This window comes from Fundulus heteroclitus, unplaced genomic scaffold (assembly GCF_011125445.2).
Source record: "Fundulus heteroclitus isolate FHET01 unplaced genomic scaffold, MU-UCD_Fhet_4.1 scaffold_37, whole genome shotgun sequence".
In the NCBI taxonomy this organism is placed as follows: domain Eukaryota; kingdom Metazoa; phylum Chordata; class Actinopteri; order Cyprinodontiformes; family Fundulidae; genus Fundulus; species Fundulus heteroclitus.
Window position 1 is genome coordinate 3,117,226 of NW_023396781.1, and position 26,328 is coordinate 3,143,553.

The following is a 26,328-nucleotide window of genomic DNA, read 5'->3' on the forward strand; positions in this document are numbered from 1 at the left end:
TTTATAAAGATCGTGATAAAAGCTAAAACAACACAAGCTCAAGGCTACATTTTACTGCACAGGCCATCTCTGCTCACTGACATTAGAGACATACAATATTTTCGTCAGTCTAAATTAAACATCGAGTTTTGTATTGTTTGCATTAAAATGTAATGTAGAACATTTCAACTGTAAATATTCCCAGATATTAAATGTATTTAAACATGGGTGTTAACATTTAACCCAGTTCTTCAGAAACCATATATACACTTTTAATATGTTTTGGTATGCAGAAATTAGAATCCAAAAGCACAAAATAAAATGTGTTCTTTAAGAATTTTTTCTGGCACAGTATGGAGGTTTGTTACAGTTTGGTAATGCCATGATGATGCACTGCAAGCTTTAAACAAAATGCTGGATTCTCCTATAAAAGAAATAATACTTCATGTACATTTCTCACCAGCCTTTTGCAGAGTGAATGTCCACGAAATTATGATTCTATATCTGAATATTCTCATTTCATTTGTTTTGTTTTGCAAGGCGTCTATGTTTAACAGACAGAACAACTAGCTGTGGACTAATTTTCCAATAGGATCTTTAGACACATTGTTAAACATAATGCAATGGCCAAAGTTATTTGTCAAAAGATCTTCAGATCCCCATCACTTTGAAGGAGTAGAAGAAAGTTTGCGTGCTTGAAAGCTAAATGGATCATTATGTTAATATATTTGGACAAAAGTGGGGGACATCTTGCTGAGATGCAGAGCCCGCCAATGGACAGAGGTTATGATAAGAACATAGGACATATAGAAACTTAAAACTCCACCTTTGACTTGGCTAAGAAACAGTGTCTGACACAGTACTGTATGTCAATGCTCACAAGATGAATGTGCTGTAACAATGTGATAGAATACAAATACAAGCTGCTGGAGGAACCAGGGGGACAGGTGGGGGAAGAATGCATAATTGAGCTGCATTGACAAGCCTGATGACCCACACACAAGGACAGAGTATGGCCTACATATACTGACTTCTGAAAGTCTGTTAGAAGATATGAGTTCATCTATATAGATGATACCCACTGATACCATTCCATAGACCACAACCTAGGCTATACATCTCAGTAGCAATGGTCTTTGAGATGCTTTGATGCAAGAGGAAAACTACTAGAAGCCATATGGAGCAATGTCCCTGAAGGAGAAACCTGGGTCTAAAATGAAGACAACACAGAGGTATCTGAACAACAGAGAGGTGCAATGCCGAAGCATTCTCCAAGGAAATACCAAAGTTTATACATTCTGGAGGCTCTAGAACACTTGTGGCCAATTATTATTCATCAGATTATAGGCAGAGGAAACTACACAATCTGCAGGTACCCATTTAAAACAGGAAGGAAAGTTGCCCTGCAGAGCATGCCAAACAAAGACTCACACCTCTGGCTACTTGCCTCTAGAGATACATTAGAAAAACAGGTCAGGAAAATAAACAGGATGTTCCCCCACGCACAATCCAGGGTTTGTTCGCAGTGTTAGTGTGTAATGACATTATAATAAACCCACCCGCAGGTCTCTGGACAGTCTCTCAGATGTAATGTTTAGCTCAGACACTATACGTATGTGCAGTTTAAAGAAAATAACTACCCCTCATGAACGTTTAACAGCACAGATGGATCCACTAGAGCCAAGGCTGGATAGTCCTGCTCATTAAGGACCACCAGATAGAGGTAACACCCTCCAACTATTGCCCAACAACCTGCCTCTCACAACAAGCTTCAACCAGTTGCGACCAACATGAATAAGTGCATGGTATGACACCAGAGGAGCCATACCAGGGACTGGTCTACATAAGGCATCCAAGTTTATATGGCTAGATCTACAAACCTCTGCACTGCCAGGATTGACCACAAGAAAACCTACTATGGAATACTCAGATGTCCACAGCCAGTTCTCTAGAGAACCACTCAGAGCCAAATACTGGAAAAATGCAAACAAATGGCATCCAAGAGTTGTGCACAGCTTCAAAGACCTTGACCTCCCACGGCAAGAGGACAAGGACTGCTGATCTTTATGACCAAAGTACAAGACAAATTTGCACATTTCCTGCCAACTATAAACTGCTATTTAAATATATGAGGTAATAAAACTCCTGGGTGAAACAGAAAAACCTGAAGGAAAGTGCCTCGGGAAACTGAGGAAGTGGCTGATTTCCAGAAATCCTACTAGTTTGTAGAAAAGGCAGGGCTGAAGGACAGAGGCACTGACCACGGCTGCCCTATAGAGTTGCACTATTTGGTAGGATATTATATTTTAAGCAGTAAAATACTGTATTTAGACTGACTGCCCATAATGACCACAGTTAAATGGTAGCAATTTATCCCGTCCTGAGTCCTGAGGACCCCAAAGCGCTTGACACTACATTCAGTCACTCACATTCACTCACTGACGGTGGTCAGCTACATTGTAGCCACAGCTTCTCTGGGACAGACTGACAGAAGCAGGGCTGCCAGACAATTGGTGCCACCGGGCCCTCTGACCACAGACAGCAGGCAAAACGGGTGAATGATCTTGCCCAAAGATCAGAGTGGGGATTCGTACCAGCAACTCACCAGATACTGTGCAAGCTACTGTGCTGCTGTCGCCCCCCCAAGGTGATGTATGTATTTAGTGGCTGAGATGCTGAAGCTCTTGGAGAGTGGTGGGGTGGATATTCTGGTAAAGGCTTGAGAAAGCGAAGGTGAATAATGAGGGATTTTTAGTAATAATATTACCATTAAATATCCTGATATCGTGCAGCCATACAGCTCAACAACAGGCTCTCGGCACATCTATGGTTTTCATGCTTGATTGCAGATATAACATTTGTTTTCATTTGTTTGTGTCTTTCAGGTCACACTGGTCGGTTTATTAAAACAGTGTTCTGCACCAGTCTACTGTTCGTTCTGGCTCACATTTGTTTCCAGGCCGTGCTGCATACATTTACTCCCCTCAACGACGCAATAGGGTATAACTGTTCACGATGGGAAACCATAACCAGACACATTGGACTGTCCCGGTATGTGTGTGGTAGACATCTTTAATGATTACAGCAAAATCTCAAAGGACTGGGTCTTAGTGTGTGCTGCTCATGTTTTGGTGCTTACTTCATATTCTGCAGGCTTCCCTTGGAGGATCCTTGGAATGTGCTCCGTCTCCTGTGTCCGGATGTAGGAGTGTGTGTGGTGTCACTCGTTACTATTGTTCTCTGCAGCAGATTGGTCAGGAACAGAGAAATGGTGGCTGCAGCCAATATAACATCAGTAAGTCTCTTTATATTGTATTTAAAGGCTTATTTTTTTTAGCATGCCAAAGTTAGGACTGACTCCTTTTGTTCTGTTTTCACCTTCTTTTTGGATTGCTTTCTATTCAGTGTTTATCGGCTTTCTGGCCACTGTTCAAATAAACCTTGATAAATACCTTTCCAAGGTTTGACCCCTTTAGCCTTTAGAAATATTTCTAGAGCCAATTAATGCAGACGTTGAGATGTCAAACCGGCTTTAAACAGCTAATTAGATATGTATAGACGTTAGGCTTGGAAGGCTGTTAGATTAGAGCAGCCTTTCCTATGCAGGGCCCAGTGCTGTCCTGCTGAGAGTGGACCGGTACTGTTGCAGACATGTTGATGTAGGAGCCATGTGTCAGACATGGGGAGGGTTACTCACTTTACCCCTCATCAGTCACAACCTCCCTACCAACCAATGTGACTTCACTGACCTGTGCAATGCAACTCCTGTTCAAGTGTAACACACTGGGAACTAGTTGGCTATTTAATTTACTACAGGGTTAAGTGTAAAGGAAACCAGGACTGAGAGTGATATCGTGATTTTAATCCACAACCGTGTAAAATCAGTGTCCACACTTAATAATGTACCAAGGTTTTATGTAGAATCAGTCATGACTTTTTTTTTTCCTTTTCCAGTGTCCTGTCTAGCAATGTGGCAATAAGAATTGTTGTCTTAATGCCAAATAGAGCTCGACAGATTTTACTTTCACAAGTGGAGCAGTCAGTTTCGCCATAGTGCTCTGCTTGACTCGTGCATGTAAATAGTTTTATTGTGATTATTAATTATGTGGACACTACAATGGGAAAGTAGGAGAGGAAAGGAAGAACAACAAGAGAAAAAGAAAGAAAGAGGAGATAAAGGGGAAAGAGAATGATAAAATGACTTCAGTCTGCTTCATCACCTGCAAAGAGAGATGTAAAAAGAACAAAAACGGATATAGTATAACAGATACAATAAAGTAACACCTTGATACCATTGCTAAATCATATGTATTATTATTTAAACTGACATGTATAATGTTATAGCTAAGAAAAGAAAGTAAAAAAATAAATTACGGGCTTGCTGTATAGAAGTGAACACTTACTACCTGGAACCCAGCACCTGTAGGTGTTTGTGAGACTGCACTTGTGTATGTACAATTTATCCAAAATAAAAATGCTCAATAGTGGTTGTGAAGAACCAAAGATCCGTCTCCCCCAAGCACTGAGGCAGGCACCGGGGGACCCATAACCCCAGACCCCCAAAGGGGGTCATCTGATCCCCCCCCCCCCATCAAGGGAAGCAGTCATGACTTTATCAGCAAATATTTATGGAAAAACTCTGGGTTTTTGGAATAGGGTTAAAAGATGAGTGAAATAATAAATAAAATACTTGCACCCGAAGCAGAACAGCAAACGTTCTTAGAAAACACCGGCCAGTGGTTTGCTTTATTAACACCGGTGACCACAACTGGTCGTAATATACTACGAAAACATTTAGTGTAATCTCCTTCTGGTCTCCCTGTAGTGGAGCTAGGTCATGTTCAGCTCACCTAATGGCCCTGAATCTCGTCTCCCCCTTTTCACCCCAGTGGTAACTGTGGCTTTAAATATTTGTTCTCATGAAATAATGTAGCTTGAAGAGGATTCTGCAGACACAACAACAGAGAATGAGGAAGATGAAGGGTCATCAGCTGATGAAGAGGAGGAGGAGGAGGAAAGGTCTTTGAACGGTGACCCCGAGGAGGTTTCCACAGCAACCAGAGCCAAGCAGCTGGCAGAAGGTCTCAAAGTCAAAGTGTTGAAAATCCTGCGGGACCTGGGGAGGGTGATGGTTGTCATCCTGCTGGGTCTGGCCGGTAAGGACTGATTAACAACGCTATCTTTTCAGCTCATGTCACAGTTCCTCATCTTAAACCAAAAGATCTGACTCATTATGCTGTGTGATTTAACTGGACACGGTGTTCCCTTATTTTGATTGTAAATGTTCCTAAATTACCTTCCAGAAATGAATATTGTGTGTCCAGTCAGTCAATGGTAGACAGAGCATTATTAAATGATTTCCTGCTGGACATAGATAGTACAAGTATTACCTGCAAAAAAGGGAGACCACTGCTGCTCAGGGACTCAGGGTCTCTGTATGTAACAGTTTTATTCTAGAAAAGATTTGAAAAAGATTTCACAAGATATTTCTTATCGATAATAATTTTAATTGATTAATTGATGAATTATTCAAATTGATTTATTATTTAGACTTGTGATCTAAGCATCTCTGCTCTCCTCAGTATTGTTCCTTTACAGTGAGTAATTCAAAAGGATTTCCACTTGTTGCACAGTGTGTGATAAACTGCCACAAAAACAGTCCTGATTGTTGAAGTGAAAAGAAAGTGGAAAGAAAAACTGTATCCAAAGGATCTTTCAGGTCATAGTCCTGCAACACATACGCAATCACACAGTGTTCTCCTGTACCATATAGCTACGTCACAGCGTCTCTCTAATCCAGTAATATTACATCTTAAAATGGCTACAGGCTCTGAGGTAGATGATAGGTGTAATATAGATGACTGAACGGTTCTGTGCTTGGACTTTCAGCTCATCACAAGGTGTAAACAAGGTTCAGATTTTTGGATTCACAGACTTGCCAGATCTGAATAGTTCTTAAAGATAGAAAGTAAGAAGTAGAATGTTTAGATGTCCTTTCATTTGAGGCGCTTTTCTCTGATGTGGGCTAACCTGAGATTAGCCAGGTCAGATTTAAAATTCAGATACATAGTCCTATTTGTTAGCCTTAGTGCAACAAAAAGGAAAAATCTCAGAGTAACAAATACTTTGAAAATAGATGCTTTCCTACTATAAAAAAACACTTAAACAATAATTGCTGCAAATAAACTGTTAAATGCCTCGTTAATTTACAGGTAAACCCCCGGGCTCACTGGAAAACTCTACGTTAGGGTTAGAAAGACCAAGGATCTAATCCAAACTGTCTCTACTATAAAATTCTATGAAAAGCTGGTAGGCTGCATCCTTTCCATCATTACCATCAATTCAATTCACTTCCATGTTCAGAACCAGGGATCAGTGAAGCAAGCAATAAAAAGTGACTGTAGGAACTGGATGGTAATCACTAACATGGACATACAGACTGGGAGCGAGAGCTACAGAGGTATGTTGGCTGAATGAAACCTTAGCTCTGCTGACAGCTCAGCTATGGTTATAAACAGCAGGTGGATGTAATTGCTGGAGCTTAGATGGAGCATGAAACCGGGGCACCAGTCCAATAATGCATAGTGATATGGGAACCTCTATGCCTGACAGGACCGGTGCCATTAGCGACAGTTTATTAGGCTCAGTGGACTTTGGACGAGGTTTTTTGTGGATAGGCCTTACTTTAGAGCCCTGCAGACTGGTATCAGGGGTTTTGGAGGCTCGGTCAACACCTCGGATTCCTCAGCATGTTCTATTAGACATCTCCAAATAGTTTGGGTGCTTGACTGGTTATATTGCAGTATCGTCCCATTACAATGTGGACGGTATGATTAGTCTGAGGCTTATGCTGAATTAATAGTTATGTGAATCACAGGATGCATGTTTGCACCCCTTCACCCTGGATAAAGACCCTAAGCTCTCAACAGGCATGATCTGTTAGAACGAGGTTACACCGTTGCATATTTAGAAAACCTCCTTTCATGTGAACCCAATCGTGCAGCTCCTGCTGTGCTTTTAGTAATGTCCAACGCTTTTTACCACTGCTTTGTCACGACCCAGAGACACTCTGGACAACCAAACCACACTGGTGGCCAGGTGTATGCCCTCAAGCTGAAGACGATGTGCCACCGCTGCCTTCCAGGACCCCGACACACTCCCACAATCATAATGAGCCACCAGAACCTGGCTTTAGAATTTGCCGGGTCCTGGGAGGCAAGCTATGTGTGACAACCAACCGCAGCCACTGTTAAGACTCTTCATGTTCTGAAGGGTCATAGCAGTCTTCCTCTAGTGGGGAAACATCCAACCGTTTGCATCAAAGTCTTTCTGTCTTATATATAATGTTTCTTGTGTTCCCCCTCTAGGCATCACGCTACCATCTGCCTTCTCAGCACTTTACTTCCTCCTGTTCATTGGGGTGTGCACCTGGTGGGCATGCCATCTACCCATCAGCCTCCTGGGATTTAATGCACTGTGTGTGATGGTGGGCTTCTTCGCTGCTGGCCACATGGTGTGCCTGTACTTGTACCAGAGTCTGCTGGGCCAGGCCTTCTTCCCTCCCCACAGTCTGTGGGCCAGGTACGACCAGGCCTCTGTTTCAACTTACAGAATGCTTCAAACTGACTTTATTCACTTCTTACTATTTCAGTATTCAGTCTGGCCAAATGTTTGAGATGACCCTTTTAATGCTGATCTATAGAGAGTTATTGGTCCAAATGTTCTCTAAGGTACAACACCAGCGTCAGTGCTTTGGAGTGCTACAGGCATGGCAGAAACTGTTGTCAGGAGTACAAACATTTTTTTGTTGTTGCTTCAAATGACAATTTTTGGTCCATTTTGTTGTGTGCATTTTAAACTGAAGGTACAACATCGAATAGTTTTAGAAGCAAATACAGCCATACTGCTGTCAGTTCAGCCATGGCATATGACACCATCATGCTGGAAAGCACACCGTTCGAGACCAGGTTGGGTCTGGATTCTCTTTATGTGTCACTAGCAGTGTAAATGGGTAGAACTGGGAGTCAGTCCATTCCCATGAATGAGAATGAACATGGCCCATGGACTGGATCAGGATGCTTCACTGTTTAAAGTCATTGTGCATCTGATAGTTCTGTTAAAAATCAAAATAGAATGTGAATAACCATCTTACTCACACATCCGCTGATCCCAAGGTTCTTAATGCCTCATGGTGTTGTGATCGTAAACTGCTGTTAATTATCTGGACCGTGTTGTTTCACCCAGCTGATCTTTCTCCTTCCCTGTCTCTGTCCCTGCGTAGACTTTTTGGTCTAAAGGACATCATCATACCAGGAAACTGCTCCATGCCTGATGACCTCATCCTGAACCACAGTCACGGCTGGCCAGTTTATGTCAATCCAGGAATCCTCCTGTTGCTGTATGTTACTGTAGCAGCTGTTATCAAATCAGGATTGCAGGCTACATCTAACCAGGTATTTACAGCATTGTTCTTGTGGTACCAATTGTTTCACCAAAAACTATTCCACAACTTCTAGCAGGGGGAATGAACTCACCCGATTGTAAACAAGCACCAAGAGAGAAGGGGGAGGTAAAATAAAGTGTGCATGTGAAACATTCATGGGACTGTATTGAAACGATATAGGTAGGTATAAAACCCGGTTTGGGTCAGAAAAACCTCTTGTTTGTTTTCAGCTCAATTCATTGCCTTGCACCCTCTTACCTGAGTGACATTCTGACTGTCCACCAGCTCTGTAGAGCCTTACGCTCTTGTGAGCAACATCTGCTGGAGGTCCCACGGTTGACGTGTAAACCGTGGGGCGGTCGTGCCTTTGCAGTGGCAGTGCCCAAACTCTGGAACGCTCCTCCCGTGGAGTTACGTTCCATCCCAACCCGGCCCCTGTTCAAGGACAGGCTAAAGAACTATTTGTTCAGTTTGGCTTTTTATACATGAGAGTTAGGACTCCTTTTAAATTTTGAACTGAATTACAGTTATTTGTGCAGCTGATTTATTTTTTTTATTACTATTTCTGTTTGTGTTTTTAATTCTGTACAGCACTTTGATCAATCTATGGTTGTTGTAAAGCACTTTAGACATAAAACTTGATTGATTGACTGATAAAAACATGGTGCAGGATGACAGAGTTTCTCCTCTACCTGTGTCCTGATGGAAGATGTCTTAGAGTTCTTTAATGTTTGGCAAACAGTCTGTCTAAGCTCCTTCAGTTTGGTCTGTTTGGTTAATGGGAACCTTGCTGGAAGGATCCTAGACTTTGGCAATCGTTTTGGAAAAACAAAGAGTCACAGTTTGGGCTCTCACACATAGGGTAAACGTTGTATAAATCTGTTATGTATAGTGGGTCTCCAGTAGAACAGATTTATTTAGGAGCTAGATCTGACTATGTGTTGTAGCACAATGATACAATCTTACACCAAAGAGAAGCATTTCCTGTATTAAAAAGTCGCTTGGATAGATGGCTCTTTTATAATGTTTTTTTTTTGTCTGCAGCTGGAAAAAAGAAAAGCTTCAAAGGACGATTGGGTGGAGTTAAAATCGTGGAATGAACAAGAAGACAACTGTGAAGACGAGACACAGGTAACTGGAGCTGCATCTCTGTTATCAACATGTAGCTACAAGATGCACTGGGTCACAAAAGTATACATACCCATGGTAAAATTGCAGGTTTGTGTGATGGAAACAATTAGACTTTAATGAATAGTGGACTTTGTAAAGTGCCTTGAGATGACATGTTTCATGATTTGGCGCTATATAAATAAAATTGAATTGAATTGAATTGAATTGAATTGAATTGAATAGTTTCGAAGCTTCTTCACAAATAACGTTCCTTTCATTGTACATACTCAAGTGAAAAATTAATACAAGGCAAACAAACAAATGGCTGCAGGAATCTGGCCATCCTCAAACTAAACTGTTAAAGCAGCTTTAGATTCATCTTCAGTCTGAGTTCAGCTGTAGTGATCCTGATGATGCTCCTTTACTCCTTTTAGTTAAAGCTATAGATCACAGGGAGGTTACAGGGGATTAAAACGTTTATCTTTTTTAAAAATTTTAACAGTAAAAATGTATTTTTATCCCTCGAGATAAAATCTCTTTTTGAGGGAGACCTAGCCAAGAGACACTCCGGTGTCGTACAAATACAGTATATGAGCATTACATCGACAGCATGGCAGAGAGAAAGCAGCCTCATATAACTGGGGATATTACAAAAACTGGACTTTTCTCCAAACTTGAAAAAGATGAGACTGGAAATGCTAAAAGATCCGCATGGATTTTCCAACCAGGTCTATGTGAGTTCTATGCGAGACATTAATCTGCTGTATTCTCCATGTCTGGATGAAGAAGTGGCGCGATAAGGAGACTCAATGCAGAAACTGAATCAAAAAGTGCTCCAACAAACTTATGAAACCAGGTTTTTGCACTCTGGTAATTGTTCTTTCGAACAGGTATATTAGTTTTTAGTATGTTGGACTTTACAGCATAAATGTCCCATTATAAGTGGAAGAAGTGCTCCCAGAGGCCACCCCCACCCTGCTCTTCTGAATACCTCCTCTGCTTTCTGCAGCAAAGGAATTTCATCGACGATGCTGAAAACATTTTCTTTGTGCCAGACTTAAAGTTTTTCCCTTCTAAAATACCTTGCTGAGATATATGATGTGTTCTTTATTCTATGCAAGTGAACTATTGGTATTTTAATCTAGTCTTATCAGGATACTGCTGATGACGCTTGCTTTGATATTTGTTACCCAGTATCAGGTGGAATGTCTGAACCTCTCACTAACATCATCCCAAGAGGAGCTAGGAATTGTTCTGCTGAGACTGAATGCAGGAAAAGCTTGATTCATCTCTGTTGGTGTCCTTCCACCAATTTTTCTCTTGAAAAGGCAGTAATGCAGATTGTTGTGGCCCCATTACACACACACACACACACACACACACACACACACACACACACACACACACACACACACACACACACACACACACACACACACACACACAGATAAAGAGTTAAAAACAAGCCCTCGGCTAGAAAGGAGCAGTTTGGATGTATTTGGTCCACATGCAGACCAGTGGGTGTGAATATGGTCAGATATGTAAGAGCAGGCATGTCTGAATGGCACCAGAATGAGTAAATGGTTGCGTCATGGGTGGAATGATGGCTTCACAGGCAGCTGTTACAGCGCCTGGCAGTAATGATGGTCATCAGAGGCTGGGTGGTTGTTTCATTTCATCAACTGGCATGGGGGCCTGCAGGTGTTCCACTGGTGTGAATTGGGAACAGAAGGAGTACCACAGATAATCCACCAGATTAATAATATCAGGTAAGGATGTGAGTTATTTTTCCTTTTCTGCACTACTGAGCATATCATGTCTGAGGTTAAAGCCAGCTGGGAATTTTAAACAGTGAAGGTGGAGACCTTGCTATTTCTAGAAAAGGCTTTTTTGCTTATTCAGCACCTTTAACTTTTTTCTGAGAATGTTAAGTTGTGTTTTAGAGCCAAGATAACTTCTTTATTCTATTCTGTCATGTTTTTGTCATAATTATAGACCGTGGCAGGCGTGTCTGACTACTCTCTGATAATTTCTCGTCATGTCCCAGCATAATGTGGGGGGAATTCACCAAGCTCCTAGAGCCGGAGGCAATCATAGACTGCAACTCGAGTACTGCATCCTGTATGATGACACAAGGCTGCATATATTTACCTATGAAACATACAGTGCTTTGGTTTTGGTTTTGGCTTTGACGTACTCTGACCTTTTCCTGAGGATCCGTGTAATGGTTTCAAAGATGAAAGGTTGATTTTCCTTCATTGCGGTATCAGCCATACCTCCATGTGTTGCACAGCACTGATGCAAGCTCGCTGCTTTATCCTCTGCAAATGTTTGCTTGATGACATTTAATAGTAAATAGACAGATTCTGCAGAGGCATTTAAACGCAAAGTTTCCATTTTTTGATGTCCTGTTCTGTAGAGATGTTGAGTTTGTTGAGAAATGAAGAAATGCCGTGATTAGTGGATGGCTAGCAGTGAGTCAGACAGACCTATCTGTTTTAGCTGATTTTAGCTGGTTCAAATAACTGAAAAGGGTCGTATCAATGGAATCCAGCAGTGTATTAGTGCTTAAAAGTTTTTAAAGAATTATGACTGAGAATAACTTCACAGACCGACACTTAAAAAAAATCAAACCATTATTTTAACTTATTCCGGCACAGCACCATATGAGCTTTTTGTCAGATCACCGCGACAACCAGGTACTTACATGGTGTAGGGTAACTCAAATGGAACAAGAGAGACGAGCAATTTACTGAAATGTGCTAAACCCACCACTTTCTAATGAGCAGCACCATAGAAAGTGGAAATTGTACTGGATCCAGTGAAATGATGCTCCTCCTAACTCTGGGCCTCCTTTACTGCTCAATGAATAGTTTCATGTTAAGTATATGGTTCCCTCACACATTGTCCAGAGAACACCCTGGATGCTCGATCACTTGCTCTGAAATCTACAAAATAATAGCCACTGTTATGCCTGGACTGCTCTGCGGTTAAAGGTTGCAGCAACATTTTCAGGGCCTAAAATGTTCCATCCTGCTGTTCCTATGTTACTTTTTCTTTTTCTTTTTTGAGGGACATTTCACAGCTCTAGTGGCTCGCTTTTTAGCACAGTAGGCTGACAGGAAGGGGGATGGAAGAGGTGGAGAGACATGCGGCAAAGGGCCACGGGTAGGACTAAGGCCTCCGTCCACGGGTCGCGTCACACTCTGGGCCACCAGCGCGCCCCAATGTTCCCAAAGTATAAAGTCCTGCTAATGAAAAGTCAAAGACAGTAGTGGAGTGACCAGAATTTTCTCCTGTATGAAGCAGGAAGTTACGCAGCAGTGCCTCTTCACCACCTGTTGCTGCTTACTCCCAGTGAGCTGGCTGAAAGTAGGTGCATACATTTGAACCCTCTTACAGCATCTTATGTTTGGAGATGTTTTCAGTTGGGAAAAAAGCCCATGCAGTTAGGCCGTCTGGTGCCCACATTAAACATGTTTGCTCCTTCCAAATGGAAACCTTTCCACACCCATCGCTGGTCTGTAGCTCTCCAGAATGGTTTACTAACCTGCTTTCAGGGTTTATTATGACGTTCCTCCGTGAGTGTGTTTGGATGGAATATTTTGTATTTAAGAAACATAGAAAAAAGAAAACACCTAATCTTTGATACTTTGCTTCAGATCACCCTAGTGTCCAGGGAATCAGAAGGTCCAGGGGAGACAGTGACTGGAGAACATCAGTCAGGTATGAGTAAGGTTCTTATTTTTTAAATTCCTTAAAGCTTTTATTGACAGATCTTACATGGTAAATTAAAAAAAAATTTTTTGACTGTTAATTGGTAGATGATTAAAAACTACAACGTCTCTACCTAACTAGTCACTAACTGGACCTAGTCACTAGCTCTTGTCCACAACATTCACCAACACCTTGTTTATGCTTATTTGAGCTGTCCTGTAGGGGTTCCATGCAGGACAGAGTAACACCTTTCCCCCCCCCCCCCCCCCAACACGTAACCCCTCTGCAGCCTTATTTCAAATCCTGTGAGGACATTTTTGTACTGACAGTTCTTTAAAGAGCCCCAGACCCAATAAATCTAGACAGCTTCACTGAACTTATCAACCACCATGTGCGTAACGCTTTTGGCAGAGTGTTGCAGCTACACTGGCATATCCATCAATATGCTTTCAGTAGGTCAGGAAGGCTGCTGATTGATGGTGACAGAAGGGTTTAGACAGAACAGAATCTCTTGGCCAGCAGGACCCGCTGGATCCTTGGTGTTATGGCGGCTCATGTCATCAGTTGGTACTCAACTCTCACTCCCTCTAGTGCCAGGTTGCTCATCAAATCCACAGCAGCCCCCAGGTTGTCCTGGTCTCCCCTGTGCTCTTGTCTGCGCTGATGGACTCTTGTTGTTGCAGGTGTTGCAGGTGAGGCCCGTAAGGGACAGCTGAATGAGAGCCCATTTTTCCTGCTGGGAAGGGTGGTGATGCAGCAGAGCTATGTCTGCGCCCTCATAGCCATGATGGTAAGCATGATTTCCCACACATAAAGTCACATAATGCCAATGTAGCTTTGTACTTAGTTAATAATGTGAAACAAAATAAGCTTTCAGGGGTTTGGTTTCATTATTTTTATTGTTTGAATCTTTAAAGAGAAAGTTTTTTTCTATGGCATTCTGCAGAGCGGTAAGAAGTTATTACCTGCAATAGGAAACATCTTTATTGACCTCAGCTTGAGTCTGTTCTGGTGAGCTAACGGCTACTCAGAGTGAAGCCCAGGCCCAATCAGAAATTGGTTTAATCTTGAAACAACTTCAGTTTGTAGATATTTGCAGTGATATGTTCAAATTGTACTAGAAATGTTTAAACTTCTGTCCCATTTACATTCAGTTATTTCCCTCATTTTAAAAGCAGAGCAGACTGTTTCATTCTAAAGATGTTGTGTTGCATTGATCGTTGTAACAGAGTTGTTGTTTTCTGACTGAATGCAGTAAGACTCTAACTACTCATAGCTTCTCCTCAGAACTCCAGTTAAAAACAAGCCTAGCTATTCCTGCCATGTGACCCATATTGACCCAGTTAGTTGTTCTTATGCAGTCTGTTTGGTGTCATTCAGGTTTGGAGCATCACCTACCACAGCTGGCTAACCTTTGTGCTGCTGCTGTGGGCTTGTCTCATCTGGATGCTACGTTCCAGGTACTATCACCAAGCTGGAACGGGTCTCCGTTTAACTGTGTCTTTATGATTTTGAAATGTACAAACTGAAGTGGATATACTTTGCACACTTAAAATCTCTTTTAATGTAGGGTGATATTTAAGCTTAGTGATGTGACTGTTTTCATACCTCACTGTTTTCAAGTACGTGTTGCGGTGTCATTTCTTTGACTGACATTTTACTTTGTGGTAAATTTCTGTAACCATATTGTCCCTATGTACAGTTACTGGGGGACGTTTCCATTGGCTATGGGTGTGAATTTGGGGCCTTTAATGATTCATCTAAACCTTTAATTTTTTAAGTTAGAATGGTTAGAAAAAATAGGACTGCAATGAATTTTAATTCCAGGAACAAGGTCTAAATTATTAATGCAGGCTCAAATATGTAATCTAAGTCTGTTAATATTCGCTTAAAAGTCCTTTAGCAAGTCGCCATGAAACCTTATGGGTTTTGTAGCACTTCTGGTCAACTTCTGACAGGTTATAAACCACTCCTTTTTTCTGAATTAATAGAATAGATTCCTGAATAGTTTCCTTGCCCAAACTCAACTTTTATCCATTGTCTAAAGAGGTCTCAACTCCAGTCCTTGAGGTCTGGTGTTCTGGAACTTTTAGATGTGTCCCCCGTCCAATACACCTGAATCAATGGCTGAATTACCTCCTCAGTATGCAGCCAAGTTCTCCAGAGTCCTGCTAATCATCTGATTATTTGACTCTGGTGTGTTGAAGCAGAGTAACAAATAAAAGTTGGCCCTTAAGGAGTGGAACTTAAGGATCACTTGTTTAGAGTTTTGAGAAGGTCATTCCAGAAGCCTGATGCTAGGCAGCTTTATTAATGCTAAAGCTAGTTTTGAGGTTAGTTCAGGGTTTGTGTCCCATTAAAACATCCATCCGTGTCTAAGTTTCAACCTTCTAGCTGTATACATTTTTTTAGGCAAAATAGACTTCAATCTATTTTGTGTAGTTTACCAGTGTCATTGATTTGAAACAGCCCCACAGAATGATCCTGCCACTGCTGTGCTCTACAGTTTACAAGATCATTACTAGACCTCACCTTGATTGCTCTAAACAGACTTCTTGACCAAACAGCACAATCTTTATGTCGCCTGGTCATAAAACCCTTCTCCAGAACACATTTGGGTTGTTCATGTGGGAAACAGCAAAATATATGATGGAACTTTTAGGGGCTAATATGGGGTCAGGGCTTCTTGTTATTTGGCATTCGTCCAGTCCACGGTGACGTGGAACTGCTTTAACTGTGGACAGGGACTCTGCTGTTGTTGTAGTTTCAGCCTGGCTTGTTCCTGAACATTGTAATCAATTTTCTTTCAATGAAATGGTGGGAGTTTGGGCCATCTTCCTGACCGTGGCAATTGGTGCCACAGCCACAACTTTGTACCGACATACATGTTGGAACTGCTGACAGGTTAAATCTGTAGTTATTTAGAAATAGCAGAAAACTTGCATTGGTCAATCAGGTAAAGGTGGTCAAACCGGCCAGCAGCACTCCATCATGACGACCCGAGTAGTACCACTTTAAAGTTTCTGGCAAATGTATTGAAATATAAATATTTGCAATCTTGACAGTAAGCAGGATTAAAGGGCTTCCGTCCTGGGTTGTATGGGACAGTCTTCATTCGGAGAAACAAACGGACCTTCTGCTACGGGCAGTATAATAACATGCTCCGTTCGACTTCTTTAGCACTCAGACCTACCTGTGTTTTCAGTAAGTGTTTCTGATTTGCTACAGCACTGAATCAGTTTTGTTGACACCATCTGGCTCAGAACAAGCCCAACGTTTTGGAGACTTCAGCTGAAAAGTGAGAAATGTGACCTGTTTCTTGCACTTAGCTTAGTCTGGGGAAAAAAAAAACCCACATACCTCCAGTGGATGTGGAGTTACGCCTTACTGCTGGACACGCGACCAGAATGTCTGGGAAAAATGTAAACAGTGGTTCTGGATTAGTGTCCGGGCAGCTGTGGAATCTGAGTGCGCTACAATATGCCAGTGTATTTGTCAGACTCTGAAGACAGCAGCAGAATGCCTCCTTATATGCTGATATCTGCTGTGCTGCAGGTGGCAGCATGATGGATCTGTCTTAAATCAGACAGAGAGATTAAAAAACTCTGCTATTGATCCACAAAGTAGTTACTGTAATTGTCTTAGGAGAAAATAATTCTCTGAGATAGGGAATTTTGCCTGTTTCATACTTGGAATGAGAATTTTCCAAGTATGAAACAGGCGTACTTAGTGTTACCAGGACCAGAAGTGGGGCAGCATTTAGGGAACAAACTCCCTGGAAACCTGAGATGTGGAGAAATTGTTGGTTCCTCTAAATCAGGACTGAAAACCTTCTTGTTTACAGAAGCTTTTAATCAAAGTATCTGGCTCCCTAATGACTGACAAGGGATTGAAGATAAGATTTGAACTGGGATTTAAAATTAAACCTCAATCTAAATTTGGATAAAATTAGCCTTTTTACATCTTTATCTTAATGTGTGTTTCTTTTACACAATGCTTTGAATTGTTTTACATTCTGAGCTCTATTTTTTATTTATTGTTTCCTCTAATATTCTGGAATCACTTTGGATCACCGGGTATTAGAATGGTGCTGTAGTAATAAACTCGCCTTTCCTAAATCCAATACACAGACAGTCAGGTGGCCTCTCTTTGTGTTGTGCACAACATACACATTTAGGGGTACATCATCTAATCTTGTTGTTGTATTGTACCTGCCTAACTTCAGCTGGAAAGAAACTCTACAGAAAGGCTTTCCCCCCTCCCATGATGATTCAGGGATGCTAACATCCTCAAGACATTGACATTTTTGTAAAGAAAAACTATTTCCAGAAAGGTGAAATGCCAAAAGGAGTACTCGCCAGATGTTAGAAATTATAATGCTGGCACTTCTACTAGAAACATATTTCTAAAGAAACATGAATTAGATTTTCTTTTCTAAAATTACATTAAAAAAAAAGAACCTGATGTTTTGAAAAGGTGGTTGTGGGTGCATGATCCTGCTGGTGATATCGATCAGGAGATTCAAAGATCCTTTGTCACCACGTGTTACTCTGGTGAAATGTCTTGGTTCCACTGGTGGTAAAAGGATGGACCAGTTCAACAAACAGGTATTATATGATGGTACTAAGCGGTCCAAAGTGTGCCAAACAAGTACCTCCTAAACCATGAAAAAACACCAGTCTGACTCAGTGGTACAAGTCAGGATGGATCCAGCCTTCCTGCTGTTCAAACCAAGTTGTGACCCGACCGAATGTTGCAGCCTGACTCATCAGACAAGGCAACCTTTTCCAACCTTCCAACCTTTTCCTGTTTTTAGCGGCTCCTGGTGTGGTCTTCTGCTGCTGCAGCCTATCTGTTGTAGGGGTTTGACATGCTGGGCACTGAGACTTGGAGTTTCTTTTTGTCCAGACCATTCTCTGTAACTGAGAGATGGTTCTGTGTGAAAATACCAGCGGATTGCGTGATACCAATAAAGATGCTGCGTTCAAAGTCACTGCTTTTCTGCTCCATTCTGATGCTCAGTTTAAACTTCAACAAGAGGCCTAAATGTACTGAGTTGCTATAATGGGATTGGCCTGTTCACAATTTGTGTTAACAAGCAAATGATAAGATTGATGTAACTGTAAAACAATATGTCCTGTTTTTAATCAACATTTTTCAATGTTAGAACAAGTTTGAATTTTAAAAGGATTTCTATGTCTTTTTATTTGTGAATCAACCTAGATAAATAAAGAAAATTTCTCTCTTCTATCCAGACGACATGCAGCAACACTGTGCTCTCCCTTCATCCTGCTCTATGGCCTGGCTCTGTGCTGTCTGCAGTACGTCTGGGCCATGGAGCTTGAACCGATACTGCCCACCAAAGTGGGGACGATGAGCCTCAGACAGCTGGGACTGGACAGAGCAGAGTATCCCTGTCTAAGACTGGGAGCTATGGTAAGGTCTGAGCTGAGAAACATGGCAATTATACAGTCTGTTCTGGTTGTTAGATTGGAACAGAAGGCGTCTGTATGCAAAACTGAGTTACACCTTTAATCACCTTTAATCTATCCCTTGTGGCTTCTTACAGGAAGTCAATCCAGTCAGACGCTTATTGACTATCTAAAATATTATCCCTGGAGATGAGCTTCCGCAGGCAGGGACAATGTTGGGAACAACAATGACATTTTCATTGGAAATGTCGTCCAATTATCCTTAGACAATGAATGTCTGAGCCTTTGCTCTAAGAGATTAGGAACAACGTCCCGTGTTCCCCTTCCAACATGGACAAAGCATCCTGAAAGGGCTGGGCTGATGCCCGTCTCCAGTGGTTAATGGGCTCACCCTGGACCCGTCAGCAGTCTATCACAGCGTATTATTTCCTCATTTAGACTTCAGCTCCACATACATTATACAGCAGAGAAAAGGGAAATGACCGTAAATCCTCACCCAGTTTTCTTATTGAATGCGTTTCCATCTTTTTTGTGTGTTTTTCTTCCAGCTTTTGTTTACCCTAACCTTCTGGCTGTTGGTGCGTCAGTCGGTGAAAGAAAACTTCAGGAGAAAGAGCAAAATGTCTACACCTCTACAGGAAGTCACCACAAAAGGTACCTGCTGTGTCAGAAACACAAGAACATACCCTGCACACATTGATTCTCCTTCATCGTGTGCAGCCTGATATGAGCGTTGGCCTTGACTTAAAACCAGTTTAGTGAAATCCTGTTTCAAACCCAGACCTATCATTGGACCACATTAATACAGGTAATTATAAAATTAGGTTAGGTTACTATTTTTTGTGACTCACAACACAGATCGATATTATATAGATTCATCATACAGAGTGAAATATTTCAAGTCTTTATGTCTCGTGATTTTGGACAATTACGGCATACAGATAAAGAAAACCAAAAAATTCAGTATCTCAGAACATTTGAATGTTACATAACACCAATAAAAACACATTCTTAATGCATCAAATGTTATGGCCCACACATGGATGGGGAAGACTGCTGACTGAACATTGTCACTCTTCACTCATGAGCTATAATACTCGTCATGTGAGCAGGGATGTCCTGCATGCAGAAGTAATATGCGAGCGCAGATCTAATTTCTGCTTGTGTAAATCTCAGTTCCCTTCATGAGGATTTCATATCCTATTGCATCACCATCAGGTCTGGCCAAATTTGGCATTTGGCATTGCCACCTTGCTTCACAAGGAGGTAAAGCAACAAAATGTCACTGCTAAAGAAGGTAGTTGTTTAGAGTGCTAGATCCAAGCATATTGACAGAAATTTGAGTGGAAGGGAACAGTGTGATGGGAAAAAGTGCACCAACAACAGGGATGATCACAGCCTTGAGAGGACTGCCCTTAGGCCCAGAACAATCCTACACATGGATTGCATTCCTGGTGTCAAGCCTATCCTGAACTTACCTGACTTCGCCAGATAGATTTGCTCCGCATATCCATCTGGAAACCTTCCGTTGAAGTAATTTTGGGAAGGGGCGAAAATACTGGTTAGCTGATTGGCCTATGTTGGTGATAGACGGGCCAAATGAACCAATCAGATTCGTCGTCGCACGTAACAGAGCGACGACGAAAACACAACCACAAGCCAAGCTGCTCTTGCTGCTGCAGGTAAAGGCTCGTTAGCTCAGCAAAGAAATACTCTGTAATTCCGATAAAACTTGCTCGATAGCCACGCTAACGCTAGTTTCGTCGGCTGAAGCCGCCATGTTCTTTAGACTGAACTGTCGCGCTTCCCTTTGCGTCACACCTCAACCCGCCTCAAAGCCAACGCTGATTGGACGTTCGTTTGGTGAACGGCTCCAAATTTTCTTTAACGGAGAGTAGCCAGACTGATCTGCGAGTGAAACCTTGAAAGCTTGCGAGATCAGGATGGTCTCGCGAGGCTAATCCTGAACCAGAACATCTGAAGCATCTTACCTGGTTAAGGAGAAGAAGAACTGGACTGTTTAGTGGTCCAAAGTCTTCTTTTCAGATAAAAGTAAAGTTTGCACTAGAGTGGAGAGGCCAGAACCCCTGTTGCCTGAAGTCTGAAGTGAAGTTTTAAGACACCAGACCCCACTGTGCAGACAGCATGAAGGCTATCAAAGCAACCTGGGCTTTCTGAACACCTCAGCAGAAACACAGGCTGATCACCTCCATGCCACGCTGCATTGATGCAGGAATTTATGCAAGAGGAGGCCCAACCAAGTACTGAGTGCAAAGAAATTAGCATACCTTCAGAAGCCTGACATTTCTGTTTAAAATATCTTTCTTTTTAACCTTAATTTTGGGTTTTCATTATCATTACAATAAATAAAGGCTTTACACACTGTGTGATGAATTTAAATCATATGAGTTTCCCTTTCTTAAATAAGGGACAAAAAATCGTTGAACTTCTTGACAATATTCTAATTAGTTTAAGATGTACTTTTCAGTTGACCTCATAATGGACTATCATCATCATGATTATGATCACTGATGTCTTTGAGGTGGTGATTAAGTCAGAAAAGTTGCATGACATATCAAAAACAAGGTGCAAAGTGATGACTGCCTCTCAAGTATTGCCCTCTATAACAGCAAGGCCCGAGGGCCATTTGCATCCTTTGAAAGGATTTTGTGTGGCCCGAAACCACAATTCAATTCTCAAGAGATTCCCATGAATCCTATGAATGAATCCTCTATTCTATATATCTAACATTTAAATATTTGATTATTAAGAATGAGGATACTATTGAGAGTGATTAGATGGTTTCAGGATAGATAAATTTAATAGATTTTAAATTATTCAAAACTAAAATTTTGGAACTGGTATGTTTACTTTGCAAAAGTGTAAAGAATAATCTTCATTATTTGATTGTTATGTTGCCATAGTTACATTCTGATGCCACAATTTAATGTCTTCCTTGTGTTTGAGCTCAGTTCGTTCACAAATACATCTCAGGAAAATCTGGATTGAAACACATTAGTGCTGAAGATGTTTTTAACAGGAAAAGGGCCCCAAATCAAACTCTGCTTAAAATGTTGGTCAAAGCCTTCAGCTGATCCAAAATGCAGCAGTCAGAGTTCTGATGAAAATCAACTAGAGGGATCATATTTCTCCTATTTTAGCTTCCTGTTAAATCAAGAATAGAATTTAAAATTCTTCTTCTAACATATAAAGCCCTTAATAATCAAGCTCCATCATATATCACAGCTCTGATTACCCCGTATGTTCCTAACAGAGCACTTCGCTCTCAGACTGCAGGTCTGCTGGTGGTTCCTAGAGTCTCTAAAAGTAGAATGGGAGGCAGATCCTTTAGCTATCAGGCTCCTCTCCTGTGGAACCAACTCCCAGTTTTGGTCCGTGAGGCAGACACCCTATTTACTTTTAAGACTAATCTTAAAACTTTCCTTTATGACAAAGCTTATAGTTAGAGTGGCTCATGTTACCATGAGCTACCTCTGTATGCTGCTATAGGCTTAGGCTACTGGAGGACATCAGGGCCTATTTTTGTCACTCTGCTGAGTTTTTCTACAGTTCTCCAATTTGCAGTGCTTGTTGTGATTTCGGCTTTTAACTTTTTGTTCTCTGTCCTTTTTTCTCTTTATAGTAGGTACACCTGATCTGGCGTTCTATTAGCTGTGACATCATCCTGGAAAGACAGATCACCTGCTATTACTATATAACATAGAAAGGATTCCTGGATCAATGTGTGTTTCTGTGCTTTTTTTGTCTCTCTTGTTGTGTCTCTGCTCTGTCTTTTCTACCCCCCCAGTTGGTTGAGGCAGATGACCGTTCACACTGAGCCTGGTTCTGCTGGAAGTTTTCCTCCCTGTTAAATGGGAGTTTTCCTCTCCACTGTCGTTTCATGCCTGCTCAGTATGAGGGATTGCTGCAAAGCCATGGACAATGCAGACGACTCTCCCTGTGGCTCTATTCTCTGTCATGAGGAGTGAATGCTGTTTGTCAAGACTTGATGCAATCTGCTGGGTTTCCTTAGATAGGAAACCTTTTTTTCTTTTTACCAATCTGTCTGTATGATTTGATTGAATTTGACTTTGTAAAGTGCCTGGAGATGACATGTAGGAGTCCTGTAATCTCAGGACATGTGTTGTGAATAGATATATATATATATATATATATATATATATATATATCAATTAATTGTACTGTATTAAGGCCCCATAACACCAATAGATAGTTAGATTATTGTGCATCATCTCAAACCCATAACTTCTTCAGGAGTAATTATTAATAAAGGTGTGCTTTTTCACCTTCTAACACCCCTTTCACCCCTTCATTAGAACTGGGCGCTGGCAGTGAGTCAGTGCTGAAGATTCTGGGAGGCATGGTGATGAGCTGCTATGCCAAATACTGGATCTATGTTTGTGGAGGGATGTTCATCATGGTCTCTTTTGCTGGAAAACTGGTTGCATACAAGATTGTCTACATGTTGCTCTTCCTGCTCTGCCTTTGCTTCTATCAGGTAGGAACCAACTTATTGCCTTTTGGTTCTTTTAAATAACTTTTTGTCAAATGCTAACCGCAGTTTTTGGGGAGACAACTCTAATTTTTTGGGGAGAGAACTCTAATTTTTTGGGTTATTTTGGGTTCTTTGTGGTGTATATGCTGTGGCGGTTTTTTATATGGCTCACTGCCTAGTGCGGAATCACGTAGATGGGAACACATGCACCGTTTATATGCAGATCCATTGACACGTAGGGGGGTCCCTTGTGTTGTGGACGTGTGCAAACAGTGCAAAGATGCATCAGTGACGGCACTGGTGTTGGTTCTGATTAGGAGCCTGAGGTTCCATTAGCTCAAACCTGAACTACATAGTTTCTCACTGAACAGAAACACCTTAAATTCCAGACAGAGGCTGATGGACCCTGTCCAGATAGTTTATTCTATTCCTCTGGCAGTGCAGAGGGACGGGCTCCCTCAGGGGGACAGCATGTATACATGTGTGGAGTGAATATCCAGAGATTATTAAAAACGAGGTCTTAGAGGTCCTGTTTGAGCTTGCCCATCTGCCTTGTGAGCTAAAAACTGCAACAGGCTCTCTGTCTCACTGTGTTCTGAGTCTCTTTTCCTTCAATTGGAAACTTGAGGATGTTGATGGCTGAGAGGAAAAGGTAAGCTGTGTCAAAGAAATGAGGAGCTGCAAAAGTTTTGGGAGAGTTTTTAGCCGAGCACACTTTAACAACGCTGTTTATGAAGAGATTGAGTCTTTGAAGGAACATCACCGTCAAACATTCCATCTGGTCCTCATATATGTGCAGCAGACCTGTTGGGACATATAAAAATAACCTTCTCATTCAGAACATCACTGTGTAAGGGTCGATAGAAAGACAGAGAAGCGCATTTGGTTTGAGTTACCAAAAAATAACAATGAAAAGCTGAATATTCCTCATAGGGAAGTTATTATAAGAATACATGACAGAGGAATAAAGGAGAAGAAGTCGAGAGTTTCACTTTTAAACCATTAAACAGAAAAACATGTGTGAAATTAATGTCAATTAGTGGTTTTGGGGAACTTTTTATACTCATACATGCTCCACAATAAATAGATTTGTGATCCATAACCCTTTTATTCTTCTTTTCACTGTTTATGCTGACAGACTGTTATTATTGATGACATCTTGATCAAACTGCAAAATAAAGGTAACGTGTTGTGTCGTCTGAATGGTTTGCATGTTTTGCTGATCATACTGTAAGCATATGGCCCTCCCTCAAGCACAAAGATGTACTGGGATTACAGGTCACAGGAAAACCTGAGCAACAGACCTGTTTCACTGCCGAGGCTACAAGTAGACCTCATTCAAGGGGTCTAATCTACAGCTGAGTTTGAAGTTCACCAGGGTCACCATAAAAGTTTAGACTTCATACAAAGATTTGTATGAATCAAGCTCATCATCTCCAATCTCGTTACCGTGTTTGGCATCAGCTCCTTTTACTTTGCAGCAGCAGACAACTGCAGCGTTTACAAGACGCTCTTAAACTCACAACTTTGATATGTCTGGTTAAACCTGAACTCAAACAGATTAGAGTTGACCGCTGATCATGCCAGATCATTCGTACCTGCATACCATTTCTCCCATATGCATGCAGACGGTCATTATTTATTGATCTTTTTACTTGTATGCTGCCCCACGTTTTTAATGCGTTTCTATGTATTTAAATGTTTTAGTACTTTTCCCTTAGTGGCCTCCTGACCAGACCATGTTTAGAAATGAGAACCGTTTGTTAAGTATTGTCCCTGCTAACGTAAATCAAAATAAAATGTATGAGATTCTGGGATAATAAAATCAATGTGCAAACAGTGACTACATATTTGTGTGTAAAAGAGTGACAAATTTAGAGTACAGTAGGAAAAATGACCTGTTTCTAGATTGTCCCATTTTAACCTGAAGCGTTGCTAAGCCTTTAGGCTGGAGGATGGGTAGTGGTCTGGTTAGAAGCAGCTTTCTGGAAATCGCCAGAGACCAAATTCAGTTTGTTTTCATCCTAGGAAAAGGACTGGTCGTTCCAGCCTGAACCCCTGCACTCTCTTACAGCGGCAGCATCTTTACCACTGATTGGATCAGAACGCAGCGAGGACACAGCCCTGACAGAGTTTAACTTGTGTTTTAAAAATGGTCATTCACAGTTATGGAAGAACAGCAAAACCATAGTTGACATTGTTCTCACAACGGAACGTCTTATCACATGTAATAAAAGGGAACTACGGTCATCAACAGCAGTAGACAAATGGAAAGCTTTAGTTTAACCAGATTGTGATGAAACCCTTTTTGCAAACATAACCAGCTTTTTTAAAGGACCTGTGTGACCTGATGCTTAGTTAAAGCTACTTAACGCTAATATTTCCAACTCCTAACAGACCCCTTGTTCCCGTGCCTTAGGTGTACTACTCTCTTTGGAGACATCTGCTGAAGCTCTTCTGGTGGCTGGTTGTGGCCTACACCATGCTCGTGCTCATCTCCATCTACACATACCAGTTTGAAGACTTCCCTGAATACTGGAAGAACCTAACTGGCTTCACAGATGACCAGTAAGTGTTTCAACTCTGGGGGCATTTTGCCAGTATTGTCGTTTACTGTGTTCCTGTATAGTTTTTTTCTTTCTGAAATTGACATTTGGAGCACTAAGTTGTAGGAATAGCTGAAACAATGAATGTGCTTCCCCCCCCCCCGCCCCTCCCCCCCCTTTGTGGTCTGAAGGTTGGCAGCCATCGGCCTGGAGACGTTTGCTCTGTCAGAGCTCTTCTCCAGTATTCTCATCCCTGGTTTCTTCCTGCTGGCCTGTATTCTGCAGCTGCACTACTTCCACAAGCCCTTCATGAGGATCACTGACCTGGACCATGTTACTCCCACACACAGGTAACTACAGCATACACACTTTGGCTTGCTTTTTCTGGACTTCTCCATGTGTTATTGTATGTTGTTGGTGGAGAGCACTCTAGATGATGCTGACCGGTGCGAGCGCAGACAGAGCCTTTGCTGAAGCCTTGAGCTCATCTAAACATTCCCCCACTTAGCCTGGAAATAAACTGATTAAAAGTATTGTTTAAAACTATGTTGGTGCTCCTTCCTCCAGACCAATCAAACAACAATG

General features: G+C 41.6%; 1 protein-coding gene across 1 annotated transcript in view; it reads left to right on the plus strand.

Moving 5' to 3' along the window:
• Positions 1-26,328, plus strand: part of piezo1 (piezo-type mechanosensitive ion channel component 1) — a 97,377-nt gene that overhangs the window by 34,567 nt on the left and 36,482 nt on the right. Inside the window, exons 3-16 of the mRNA XM_036130651.1 lie at positions 2,865-3,030; positions 3,133-3,274; positions 4,913-5,135; positions 7,347-7,560; positions 8,261-8,432; positions 9,467-9,553; positions 13,195-13,258; positions 13,933-14,039; positions 14,630-14,709; positions 18,505-18,685; positions 19,230-19,335; positions 23,019-23,200; positions 25,617-25,765; positions 25,935-26,093. Coding sequence (XP_035986544.1) covers positions 2,865-3,030; positions 3,133-3,274; positions 4,913-5,135; positions 7,347-7,560; positions 8,261-8,432; positions 9,467-9,553; positions 13,195-13,258; positions 13,933-14,039; positions 14,630-14,709; positions 18,505-18,685; positions 19,230-19,335; positions 23,019-23,200; positions 25,617-25,765; positions 25,935-26,093 — 2,032 coding nt within the window. The remainder of the gene's footprint in view (positions 1-2,864; positions 3,031-3,132; positions 3,275-4,912; positions 5,136-7,346; positions 7,561-8,260; positions 8,433-9,466; positions 9,554-13,194; positions 13,259-13,932; positions 14,040-14,629; positions 14,710-18,504; positions 18,686-19,229; positions 19,336-23,018; positions 23,201-25,616; positions 25,766-25,934; positions 26,094-26,328) is intronic.